This window comes from Barbus barbus (assembly GCF_936440315.1).
Source record: "Barbus barbus genome assembly, chromosome: 17".
NCBI lineage: Eukaryota > Metazoa > Chordata > Actinopteri > Cypriniformes > Cyprinidae > Barbus > Barbus barbus.
Window position 1 is genome coordinate 16,430,750 of NC_136745.1, and position 14,220 is coordinate 16,444,969.

The following is a 14,220-nucleotide window of genomic DNA, read 5'->3' on the forward strand; positions in this document are numbered from 1 at the left end:
GAACTCTAAATTCTCTCAGCAGTACTGTTGATGCTCTCTCAGCTGTTACAGTCTTTGATCCTGAAATCAACTGATGATAAATAAAATGCAGGGCATGGCTGTTGCTTTTGGTGATACAAGACACATTTATGAGGCCAAGAGTAAACGGGTCAGTTTTAACAAATCCGATAACTGTATGATCAGAGAAAATGCATAGTGACAAGGGTAAATAGGCCCTTTGAGTGCTAATTTGACATGGTATTAAAATGTAATTTTGACTGGTGTGTTTATAGCTTTTCATCAGTAAAAGGGCTCAAACCCTTAGATTGAACCCTAGATACGAACTGAAATAAATCATCTTTACCTCCAGTACAGAGTCACTGACAAGCTGTACATGCAATAAAGAGCTGCTTTGTCATTGACAAATGATACAAGACATTTGCAAGTTTGGTTTCCTCATAAAATATCACATCAGAAACCACTGCAAAGGATCCAGTGCATGAGTGAACTGTTTGAAAGAATCAAACTGATTCACTAACAATTGCAGACCTTTTTGTAAACATGTTTGACCAGTTAGATCAAATGAGTAATTCATTTGTGAATCTATCATCGCTAGCTGTGATTGCTGAAAGAAAAATTACGACTTGATTGAAAATAAATAAATAATAGCAGAAAAAAATGATAATGCCTAGGGGTGGGCAATATGACCAAAATCTTATATCATTATATAAGTAGTTTTATTTCACGGTAACAATATATCACAATTTAGTTCATTTTGCTGTAAATAAGGTCTTTATGATATCAACATTTTTGATGAATTTAATAACAGCAACGTTTCGACCCTCAGGTCTTCATCAGGCTCTGATGAAGACCTGAGGGTCGAAACGTTGCTGTTATTAAATTCATTTGGAGCAGCTATTTTCAGTGTGAGGACTCCTCTCCTTTTTCTTTGTTCAAGTTCCTCAGTTGTCCTGCACCTGAGCCCGATCTGGGTGGTTGGGATGTGCACGCCTGTTTGACTTTTTTTTTTTTTATCAACATTTTTGATACCGTAGAAATTTCATAATTCAAGTCACCAGTGTCAGTATCACCACAAAAAAAAAAAACCAAGTTCACTGAAGACAAGTAAACAGCCAGCGATTAAATAAGAATAAGAAACTAATTACAAGACTTCTGTAACTTTAAGAGCTGCCTGGATCCAATATACTGCTACGCATGTTTTTTCTCAGCTGTTTGCTTTCACTTAATACCTAAATCACCGTATTTAAGAGGATACTTGCAAATACCAGCATTTTGACGCATACAAGTGTGTGCATTTAACTATTCAAGGCCTAAAGCGGCAAAAAATAACTTGGTTCAATACTCCCACGCTCTGTGAGCCCCATCTTCATGTGTGTGTGCTTGTCAGGGTGCATATATAACAGCCTGTCAGTGTGCATATATAGTGAAATAAGTTCTCTTTCACTGTTGATTGAGTTTAAAAATGACTTGTTTTTAAACCTCAATGCTTAAAGGTGCCATAGAATACATTGATACAATATTTTAAATTGTTCTCTGATATCTACATAGAAGGTATGTGGCTTAGGTAAGAGCGAAAATTCTCCAGATTTTCTCCGGCTATACATGTACATTTACAACCCTAGGATTTGTCCTTAGAATGAAATGGTCTGTTATTACCTTATTTGGAAGGGTCATGAATAATAATGTTGAGCTCTGCTCTGATTGGCTGTTTCACAGTGCGGCTCATTTCAGAAGCTCACAGGAAAGAAACACAGGGAAAATATGTATATTTCAATACTTTCTCGCACAGTTATATCATTGGGTAATTATACTGTAAATAAAATGCAGGCATCAGGGAGGCGCTAGTAATATGCTGGGCATTGAAACTGCTTTCAAATGCACGATCGCTTTTTAGTTTCACTTTCGAGATTTGCGCTCGCACGTACTCTGTTTATACTATGGAGCAGCAGTACTTGCCACACATTTTACAAGATCAGATGCTTGTCAGTGGTGCTCAGGATCTGTAAATCATTCGCCATCATCCTCAGTCATCTCTCCTTACTCTGTTTATGTGGTAAGTGAAATCTTATGTACTGCAATGTAACAGGCTACCGCTAGCAAGGAGCTAACCATGCCCCTTTAGTGGCTCACGTTATCTTATTAGAACTAGGGCTGAAACGATTAGTCGACATTATCGACAACGTCGACAATAAAAAAATTGTCGACAGATATTTTTGTTGTCGAGTAATTGTTTGATGTCATATGACCTAATGCAAGAGCCTGCAATACTGCGGTTTGACCAGTGTGGCGCTGTAGCACAAGAATGTAATTCAGCCCTCCTGGATGCAATTCAAGAGAAGACGACACACCTGAAACTGAGCTGCGTTTGGATGAATATGTAAATATATATTGCGCGCTTTCCTCTCAGTAACAAAATAAACAACAAAAACTGACAGCAGTGTGAAAGCAGCAGTTAAAAATGCATCTGATTACAACGATGTGGATGTTTGCATGAGCGCTGCAATTCAGTACTCTAGTAAAGTCCGGTCACATCATGTTTATTTATACAGTACTTTATGCAATAGCCTTAATTCAAGCAGCTTTACGGTATTAAACGTGAAAAACCAGAGCCAGTGTCGCTTTCAGTTAGAATTACAACTTGATTTTCTGTTATAAAGCAGCTCTCCAGTGTGGAGCTAGCTAATGATCAAATATTTTTATTAGTGGGAAAAAATTATTTCATTAAAGTGATAGCTTGGTTTACAGAAATCAAAGCTTGATCTACATAGCTCAGGACTGTTTTGGTTATCATAAACCTATAATGTAGGCTATTTTAAGACATTTATGTTGTGAATAAAAAAGTTTATCCAAAGCGTCTTATCACTTACCTTTATTTTGTTTCTTATCCATATGACTTACAAAAGAGATGTTCAGCAGAATGATGTGTCACTCGGTTACCTTTTTCATGTAGCTAATTAAATGGTGAGAGAGAAAAATCTCTGTCTGTCATCTCATTTTGTGTTCCAAATACATTTATTTGTATAATGAATTGGTAACACTTTACAATAAGGTATCATTTGTTAAAATTAGTTAATGTATTAATTAACATCAATGAACAATACATTTATTAAATTTGTGTATTAATCTTTGCTAATGTTGGTTAATAAAAATACAGTTATTCATTGTTTGTTCATGTTAGTTCAAAGTGCATTAATGTTAAAAAACACAACTTGTGATTTTTATAAATGCATTAGTAAATGCTGAAATTAACATTAAGATTAATAAATGCTGTAGAAGTATTGTTCATTCATAGTTCATGTTAACTAATGTTAACCAATGAATCTTATTGTAAAGTGTTAGGCCTACCAATTAATTTTTATAATAATTGTAATTACATATGCTTTTCTAAAGCTGAAGTGACCTTTATTCATGTTAGAATATGTATAACTTAATATTTTATCTAATTGCAAATGCTGAATAATCAAAGTCTACTGATTAATCAGTGAAATAATCGACGATTAGTCGATTAATTGTTATTATAATCGTTAGATTAATCGATTATCAAAATAATAGTTTGCTGCAGCCCTAAATTAGAACGCATTATTTGCTTTCTGTGCCTTACTGAATACAGACACCAACCCATCCCTGCATTTCACATCCCCTGCACAGCCTGAAACATAACATTTATTTCCATGATCTGCCATTTTCGCTGTTGTCCTAGCTTGTTTCTTCACAATACCTGCAGAACTTCTGATGGTTCGGCTGGCGGTAGGTCTAGAACATGGGCGGGTATATGCAAATATTGGGGGCGTAACTATTAGTGATCCTGACTGTAACATCACAGTCTGTATTATGTTCTGATTCGCCTATTTTTCAGTGGTCTTTTGCATTCACAAGATTTAAAATGAGGAGGAAACAATGGTGTTTGAGTCTCACGGTATGTCATTTCCATGTACATAACTCTTATTATTCAACTATGCCAAGGTAAATACAGTTTTCCATTCTATGGCACCTTAAAAAATGCATGCAAACGATACGTTTTTGTAACCACATAGCACAGCAATGTCATGTGAGCATGTAACAGCAATAGAAACAATAGTTCAAATTCTCTAGCGTTGACAAATTTCTACTGGTTAATCGTGTCTATTGGTATATCGCCCACCCCTACTCCTGCCCAATGCCCCTGATCTTAAAATTTAGTTTTTAGATTTAGGACAGATGTTCTTGAATGCCCGTTGCCTAGATGGAAAATGGCTGCCTGACAATGTTATGTCCACCTTAAAGGGCCTTTTCCATGGATAACTTTGCACTGACCTCTCAATTAAATTCTATTGAAAATGTTTACTTATTGGTATTCAGATGCACAGAGACGAACTGACAGTCTTCGAGTAAGAGGGTGTAGTTATTATTTAGCCAACTACCTTCAGCTAGATAATAATTTAAACATTAGCAGAGCTAGCACATAAAGTTGTCAGTGCATTCCTGGCATCAGATCTTTATTGCCGTAGCCTTCTAGCATATCATTCTTTCCATCATTTCAGTTATTTCATAGAACATTTCAGAGGACTTATGCCCCGAAAGGGCATTTGTAATCACTTTTCTTTCTCTTGACAGATATTAGTCTTAGGTCTAACTGATGAGATGTAAAAACCCTTAGAGAGTTTCACATCTGTGGCATGCCATGATAATGTGAGGTGATGTGGCTTACAAATGTATTCAAGGCTGCTTCTCTCCATAGCCACCTTGGGGAGATCTCATGATGAAATATTTATGAAGATACGGTGGGGGTTTTTACTTAAAAAAGAGTGGCATACTTCTGAGGAAATCTCTTTCTCTCTTCTGCACTAGCCGAGAAACATCTCAAAAGCATAGTCGTGGGTGTGAGAGTGCATCCTGCTGGGAGGATGAGAGAAGGAAGGAACGAGTGTCGTGAAGGATGGAGACAAAATGGCAGCATCAAAGAGAAGTTTGCCCTGATGAAAGAACGTGATGCATGCCATTACAAGACTAGAATTAATAGACGCTTATGTGACGTGCCACAAGGTGCCCTATTTTATTCAAGACACAAATTGATCTATAACATAGTGGTTCTTAAAGTGTTGGCTACACTTCCTTATGTTCAAATTAGCTGTGTAGAAGATGCACACAAAATCCAATGAGGTATGTGCACCTTTCTTCTCCTCCTCCTTGTGTTGTCTAGTGCACTTACTGTGCTGCACTTATGTGAAAAAAAAAATGCTCAAAATTAATTCTGTTCCTCGCACAGAGCTATTGTATGGCTTCAGAAAACTTGGAATCGTATGGAAGTCGTATATATATACTTTTATGTTGATACTCTAACCTTTCTTTTATTCCTTATACATCTGATTTTGCATTCCATTGATGGGAAAAAAAGTATAATTTATATTTTTTTCAATATTATTATTATCTATATGTTTATGTTCTATATTTTTCATATATTTGAAATGCCATCTTTATCAATTAAATCATTAAAATTATAATTTAATATTTTTTTTAACAGAAAAACTTAAAGGAAAACTCCACTTTTTTTTTTTTTTTTTTAAAAGGCTCATTTACAACTACCCTAGAGTTAAGCAGTTTGAGTTTTACTGTTTTTGAATCCATTCAGCCGATCTCCGGGTCTGGCGGTAGCACTTTTAGCTTAGCTTAGCATAGATCATTGAATCGGAATCTTCTGTAGTTGCATCGTGTACTAAGACCGATTTTCTAGGCCGATATGGTTAGGAACTATACTCTCATTCTGACGTAATAATCAAGGAACTTTGCTGCCGTACCATGGGTGCAGCAGGCGCAATGATATTATGCAGCGCCTGAAAGTAGTCCCCAGCTATATTGTAACTACACTGAACAAAATTATAAACGCAACACTTTTGTTTTTGCCCCCATTTTTCATGAGCTGATCTCAAAGATCTAAGACTTTTTCTATGTAGACACAAGGCCTATTTCGCTCAAATATTGTTCACAAATCTGTCTAAATCTGTGTTTAGTGAGCACTTCTCCTTTGCCGAGATAATCCATCCACCTCACAGGTGTGGCATATCAAGATGCTGATTAGACAGCATGATTATTGCACAGGTGTGCCTTAGGCTGGCCACAATAAAAGGCCACTCTAAAATGTGCAGTTTTATCACACAGCACAATGCCACAGATGTTGCAAGTTTTGAGGGAGCGTGCAGTTGGCATGCTGACTGTAGGAATGTACACCAGAGCTGTTGCCCGTGAATTGAATGTTCATTTCTCTACCATAAGCCGTCTCCACAGGCAGTACATCCAACCGGCCTCCGCAGACCACGTGTAACCACACCAGCCCAGGACCTCCACATCCAGCATCTTCACCTCCAAGATCGTCTGAGACCAGCCACCCGGACAGCTGCTGCAACAATCGGTTTGCATAACCAAAGAATTTCTGCACAATCTGTCAGAAACCGTCTCAGGGAAGCTCATCTGCATGCTCGTCGTCCTCATTGGGGTCTCTGCAGTTTGTTGTTGTAACCGTCTTGAGTGGGCAAATGCTCACATTCGATGGTGTCTGGCACTTTGGAGAGGTGTTCTCTTCACGGATGAATCCCGGTTTTCACTGTACAGGGTAGATGGCAGACAGCGTGTATAGCGTTGTGTGGGTGAGTGGTTTGCTGATGTCAACGTTGTGGATCGAGTGGCCCATGGTGGCGATGGGGTTATGGTATGGGCAGGCGTATGTTATGGACAACGAACACAGGTGCATTTTATTGATGGCATTTTGAATGCACAGAGATACCGTGACAAGATCCTGAGGCCCATTGTTGTTCCATTCATCCACGACCATCACCTCATGTTGCAGCATGATAATGCATGACCCCATGTTGCAAGGATCCGTACACAATTCCTGGAAGCTGAAAACATCCCAGTTCTTGCATGGCCTGCATACTCACCGGACATGTCACCCACTGAGCATGTTTGGGATGCTCTGGATCGGTGTATACGACAGCATTCCAGTTCCTGCCAATATCTAGCAACTTCGCACAGCCATTGAAGAGGAGTGGACAACCTGATCAACTCTATGCGAAGGAGATGTGTTGCACTGCGTGAGGAAAATGATTGTCACACCAGATACTGACTGGTTTTCGGACCCCCCCAATGTAAAACTGCACATTTTAGAGTGGCCTTTTATTGTGGCCAACCTAAGGCACACCTGTGCAATAATCATGCTGTCTAATCAGCATCTTGATATGCCACACCTGTGAGGTGGATGGATTATCTCAGCAAAGGAGAAGTGCTCACTAACACAGATTTAGACAGATTTGTGAACAATATTTGAGAGAAATAGGCCTTCTGTGTACATAGAAAAAGTCTTAGATCTTTGAGTTCAGCTCATGAAAAATGGGGGCAAAAACAAAAGTGTTGCGTTTATAATTTTGTTCAGTATAGTTACCTAGCTGGGGACTACTTTCAGGCGCTGCATAATATCATTGCGCCTGCTGCACCCATGGTAAGGCAGCAAAGTTCCTTGATTATTACGCCAGAATGAGAGTATAGACCCGCCAGTCCCGGAGATCGGATGAATGGATTCAAAAATGGTAAAACTCAACTGTGTAAATCTAGGGGAGTTGTAAAATGAGCCTATTTTCAAAAAAAAGTGGAGTGTTCCTTTAAGAGAACAACAAAGGCCTACTGACAAAAAGTACTGCCAACAGTTTCAATGGGGAGCATGACAAAAAATGAGTATCACTGCTATAAACAACTGTCTGTTAAAGAATGTAAACCAGCCATAATAGAGAGAAAGAGGAATGGAGCTATTAACGTGAAGCAAACCTCTTGATTATAGCTTAGTAAACATGACTATGATGTGCAGGAATTTGTGTCAGCACACGAGGCTTGTGGCGATCATTGCATGCCAGTGGATGAACAACAAACCCACATGGACATGCAAAGACACAATCAGATGTTCATCATTTACCACATGTAATTCTGTCAGATTACTAACAAAGCCGCATTTAGACCAACCCTCTGCTGTACCTTTCTGCTGCTACCCAAAACCGGATCAAAGGACCCTTTTGTACAATTATTTGGCCTATCATAGGATTTACGTCTTCATTAAAGGGATAGTTCACCCAAAAATGAAAATTCTGACATTAATCACTTACCCTCATGTCGTTCCAAACCTGTAAGACCTTCGTTCTTCTTTGGAACCCAAATTATAATATTTTTAATGAAATCCAAAAGCTTTCTGACCCTGCATAGATAGCAACGTAACTTACATGTTCAAGGCCCAAAAAGGTGGTTAAGACATTGTTAAAATAGCCCACGTGACATCAGAGGTTCAATCTTAATTTTATGAAGCTACGAGAATACTTTTTGTGCACAAAGAAAACAAAAATAACTTTAATCAACTATTTTTTTCTCCGTGTAAGTCTTTGACGCGCGTTCACAAAAGTAGCTCAACACGCATGTAATGCTGCTACGTTCTGACGTAGATCCCGGATGCACTGTGCCTTGTTTACAAGCAGAAGGCGACACACACTGAACATAAAACAGTCTTCGTAAACATTTTTGAAGATTTCAACACAGAGAGGATGACAGATCGCATATACAGACGTTGAACAAAGATGTAACAAAAACATTAGAACGCCGGCTCCTGCGTCGGCAGCACCGCACGCATGCGTCGTGGTACTCTCATGAACGCAAGTCGAAGACTTGACTCGGAGGAGAAGAAATTATTATTTTTGTTTTCTTTGCGCACAAACAGTATTCTTGATGTCACATGGACTATTTTAATGATGTTGTTACTACTTTTCTGAGAATGTGGTAGTTGCATTGCTGTCTACAGTATGCAGGGTCAGAAAGTTCTTGGATTTTGTCAAAAATATTATAATTTGGGTTCCAAAGAAGAATGAAGGTCTTACAGGTTTGGAGCTACATGAGGGTAAGTAATTAATGACAGAATTTTAATTTTTGAGTGAATTAACCCTTTAAGAATGATGTTATTAACAGTGGCTACTAATGGAGCCATTTTCATTAAAACATAACTCTGTACAGCTTCCTGGGAGTTTTTAAATGAAACAAACTTGAAATGCCAAACTGAATTTGGGATTAAGCTTTTTTAGTGTTTTTAAAAAAAACTCTCTTCAAAGCTCATCAAAGCTGAATTTGCAATAAAAAAAATGTAATATTGTAAAATATTATTATGTTTCAAATAACTGTTCTTTATTTTAATATATTTTAATATACAATTTATTCCTGTGATGGCAAAACTGAATTTTTAGCAGTCATTACTCTTCAGTGTCATCCTTCAGAAATCATTTGAATATGCTGATTTGTGGCTTAATTATTATTGAAAACAGTTGCACTACTTGATATTTTTGTGGAAACCGTGTCACATTTAGTGGAAATTCTTTGATGAATATAAGCATTTATTTCAAATAGTAAAGACATGCATAATGTTACAAAAAATTCTGTCGCTTTTAATCAATACAATGTGTCCCTGTTGAATAAAAGTATTGATTTCCCTCTCAAATATAAAAAAATACCAGCTTATGTCATCACCTCAGGGTTCCACAAGTAACCCCCAAGAAATGAAACGAGTAGCAATGTCCACTGAGTTGTGCTTCTCTACACTGGTATTTTGAGTCATTCAGCGCCTTTGGCCCCTTTTTTGTTTACAACTGAGCCCTGGAGTTTATTTACTTCCTGTTAGATGAATGAAAGCACAGCCAATCAAACCAGGTCAGAAAGAGAGAAACGAGAAGAGGTACTCCCAAAGGACCATGAGAAAATAGATCAGACCTGAGAAACTGCCAGCACAGTTTGTTTAGCCTTTATGAAGTTCTTGGACACTGTCTGAGTGCTGCTGCTGGTGGCATGGATGGGGGTTAGACAGAGGTACAGAGTTTCCACTAAAAAGTATCTATTCAGATGGTTATTATCTATTAAACTAACTTGACATTTTAAGAGATGAATTATTGATTCAGTCTGACTGAAATTGAACATTTAAATGCATTGGAAGTGGCTGCATCACATAAAATTGAACTTTTATTGTTGTATCCCCAACGGTGTCTGCCGGTCATGTCACCTCAAATCACCATCTCTCATTGAAAATAAAGACTTCCAGTTGTTTTGTCACTCCAAATCGCTGTCAGTGTGAATGCACCTTAAGAAGTCAGCTGGCTTGTTGGATAACAATTGGAAATGCTAGAGATTATAGGGTGTTTTCAGACAGTTGCTGGATAAAGTATGCTTCTGTATATTTATGAATGTGTGTGTGCTTGTGTGTTTACTTGTGAGTGTGTTAAACGCAAATTATAGTATGTGACAGCCCCAATTGATCGGTGAAGGATAAGAGACACGCTTCAAACCCTCTCTTTTCTAATCAACTCTGTCTCTTCTCCACTCCTCCTGTTCCACCTCTCCACGCTGATCTTCTTTTTCTCCTCTCTGCACTCCTTATCCTTTTTGTCCTCTCTTTTTTGCTGATAATTGGAGTTTTCTGGAAGAGACAGCTGGAGCACTATGCCCCACTGATTCCTTACCCACAATCCAATCTGCCCACAGACCACTGAACTCGCGCGCTATCTCTCTGTGTGGTAAAATGCTTTTTGCTCTGTAATTTTGATGATATGCTTGACCAGCATAAAATAAAGAAGTCTATTTTGATTGTAGACAAATTTAAGACAAAAAATAAATCCTCCTAACAATAATCAAAACTAATTCAAAATTGATTTTACATGCAAGACACCCTGGAACATAATTATATTGCAATAATGTGCCTAATCAATTCTAAAATTTAAAGTGCGTGTGTGTATATATGTATTATGATTCTATGATGGTTCTCTAATCAAGTTATGGCTAATGGTTTCAATTTGAAATGTCAAAACAGGAAAGAAAACTGTGCATATCAAGTGATTTTCATGGGGTATTTCAAGGTACACTTTTAAAAAATGCTGGGTTAAATACAACCCAGTGCTGGGCAAATATTGGACAGAACACTTGCTGGGTTGTTTTAAACCTACAGTTAAATGTTTAACCCAACCGCTGGGTTCGTCCATATTTTACCCAGCGCTGGGTTGTATTTAACCCTGCATTTTTTAGAGTGTAAAAAGAAAGAAAAAGCACATTTCTTTGAGAAAGTCATTTCTTCCTGTATAATTAATTCCTCTTTGTTGGATATGATGCAAATGTAAGGCAATCGTGTACTGAGGGATTTTAATGAAGGCGTATTTCCTTGAATTAAGGTCATGCTAATTAACCAGGGACTTATAGGGACCAGCAAAATATAGCTAGACAGGCTAATGCAGTGACTGGTGATGTGTTTCATGGCCATATACGATGATCCGCTAAACTCTGCTGCTTCTGCCTGGCTTTGAAGATGAGTAGGCCTTCAGGACCCTTTGGGTTTTACAGTAGAAAATGCATGAAGCCAATTAGACCCATATTATTGCAAAAATAAGAGACTTGTTACTACACATAGTGATATTAAAAAAACATATTAGTTTTGTTTAGAGGCCTGAGCATTTAAAAAATACCCATATTGACTCTTTTCTCTGAAGAAATAGAGATAATATGCTTATGAAAAGTACATTACTGATTCTCTGCTACTCTTTAAAGGACCAAAAACCCCTGCAATGCAGCAAATGGAGGATGTACCTCATTTTTTTCCTTATGATGTTTTCAACACACTAGACTTTTAATTGAAACTGGACATTTAATGAGTAAAAATTTTAGGATGTGACTCTATATGGCAGGTTGTTTGAGAAGAGTGTCTGTAAAATAAGAAGAGTCTCTGCATATTATTGCATTCTCATAACAGATTACAAAGACAAAACAATTCTCAAATGTATTTAGTTGTTCATTTTTATAGGGTCAATTTAGTTACACTCTCATTAAAATATTAAATCACATTCCCATTGCGTTGTTGATATTCTGCTATTTTATTTACGATAGGATATGAAAGGCATATTTCCTCTGTTTCTGTGATGAGCTATAGGACAGGAGACTGTTCCTTCAGTGTGTTGGGATGTTTGCCATCACTGCACCTGTTGTTTGTGATGTTGTATCCTGGTGACTTGTATGTTGTATCCTGGTGATTTGTATGTTGTATGCTGGTGGTGGTTATTAGACTATGGTGCTATGGGAATGGAAAACCTGAACCTTCAAGATCTACAGAAAGTCATTTTCTGTGAAGAGAGACCCTGGAGCAGATTCAATTCAGAGATAAACCAAAGTCGCTTTAAGATTTCCCAATCTGGGGTTTGTCAGGGAACTGCAGGGGTTTTGTGGATGATGTTAATGATGTTGACTTCCATATTATGGAAAGTCAATGGCTACCGGCAACTGTTTTGTTACCAACATTCTTTAAAATATCTTCTTTTGCGTTTATCGGAAGAAAGAAACTCGTACAGGTTTGGAACAACTTAAAGGTGACTAAATGATGACAGAATACATTTTTGGGTGAACTATCCATTTAAGGCAAGTCAGTTCACTTTGTGACCATCATGGAAATGTCCTCAGACAGCTGTTTTCTAGCTAATACTTCTGTCCACTCAAATGGGGAAAGACTTAAAATCTAACAATCATATTTTTTTATTTTTTTTTTATTTTTTTTTCAGATGACATTTTGAGTGAAATAATTTCACATTTTTACAAGTGGTCTGTCACCTCCCCCTTGTACTATTCCTTACTGAACTTTAGCTCTGTTTTTGAAAACAATGCAGAGATTTTTATGTAATAAAGCACTGCTTCCTTCTCTATTGCAATTCTAATAATGTGCATTTGATTTGTCTTTGTTCGTAATCCAAATCTTATGTTTAATGCATTATAATGCAACTTTTATCAGTACAGTCATACAGAAGCTCACATACCCAACTAAACGTTGCTCAGACGCTCCCTGAGGAAACATTGTGATGTCTGTTTGTATGAAGACAGCTAATATTTTCTCTGAAGATTGTGGTAATTGTGATCGAGAAGGCAGCTGGGGGCTAAACAATGAACCCGTACTGAAGGGATACGCTCATCTACAGTGGGCTCGGTGTTGGTGTTTTTTCAGCTGGATGTTGGATAACATTATGTAACCTGTTCTGACGTAGCAGCACTGTAAGAGGCTGCAGCATGCTGACTTTGTTTTCTCCTGTCATTGCAGATCTCGTCATTAGAGTGGCAAAGGATAAATTCGGAGCCATACAATCCGAGTACCAGAAGGTAAGTGCATGTGACTGTGCCTACCTGAACCTCTGTGCGATTACGTGCTCCGCCACTGCAGTTAAGTTGCAGGGACAATGTCTCAGCGCATGTATTATGAAACCATATTTTAATTGCGTTTGAAAGCCAAGGAGAGAACCTTGCCCTATTATGCACTTATTCTGGAAGAGCTGTTAATTGCTTTTGGCATTATAGCCTGTAGTAAACAGAGGAAGAAACTATTTGTTGCTTTTTAATAACAGAGTTTAATTAAACAAGAGCTCTTGCTTTGAAGTTTCAGCATCTTACTCCTGGGAACAAACAAACATATGGGGCAAAACGTAATGAATCAGTTTCACCGATGTTTCTTGTGATGGTTAGAGGAAATGTGAGTTCAGAGATACATAGCCACCTCAATTTACCATATTTGTTTATCAGAAAACAGCCCTATATTATATTATATTATATTATATTATAAAAGTTTTGGGCCTGCAAGTTTTCATTTTTGAAAGAAATTAATACTTTCATTGAGCAAGGACACATTATTTGATCAAAAGTGACATTTAAAACTTACATTGTTCCAAAATTTCCATTTCAAATAAATGTTCTTTGAACTCTCTGTTCAACCATCAGCACTGCTGTTTTTAAATGTGACTTATGTTTCTTGAGCACCAAATCAGCATATTAGAATGAAAATTCAGCTTTGCCATCACATGAATGAATTACATTTTCAACTATATTAAAATAGAAAACAATTATTTTAATATTTCACAATATTAATCTTTTACTCTTTTTTTTTTTATTATTATTTAATAAACGACAGCATTTGTGAATATAAGGGACTTCTCATAAAAACAAAAAAATACCAACCACAAACTATATATGCAATACATACAGATATAATTTAATTTTGTATATTTTTATATTAAAGGATCATCATTTAATTTAGTAATTTAAGCTTAAATTTAAAATTTTAAAAGGATTAAGAATGATGATTTCAAAATTGTCAAATATCAGTCTATAATCACATTCACTCATTCTTTTCAGTTTTATTCTGTTTTGCTCTTGAAA

At 37.1% G+C, this 14,220-nt stretch overlaps 1 protein-coding gene across 7 annotated transcripts in view; it reads left to right on the top strand.

Moving 5' to 3' along the window:
- Positions 1 to 14,220, top strand: part of LOC306883414 (prominin-1-A) — a gene marked incomplete at its 3' end in the record, with an annotated part of 60,126 nt that overhangs the window by 14,773 nt on the left and 31,133 nt on the right. For all 7 annotated transcript variants that reach the window (XM_079438652.1, XM_079438655.1, XM_079438656.1 and 4 more), the window contains exon 2: positions 13,112 to 13,170. In XM_079438652.1, the coding sequence (XP_079294778.1) occupies positions 13,112 to 13,170 (59 nt within the window). The remainder of the gene's footprint in view (positions 1 to 13,111; positions 13,171 to 14,220) is intronic.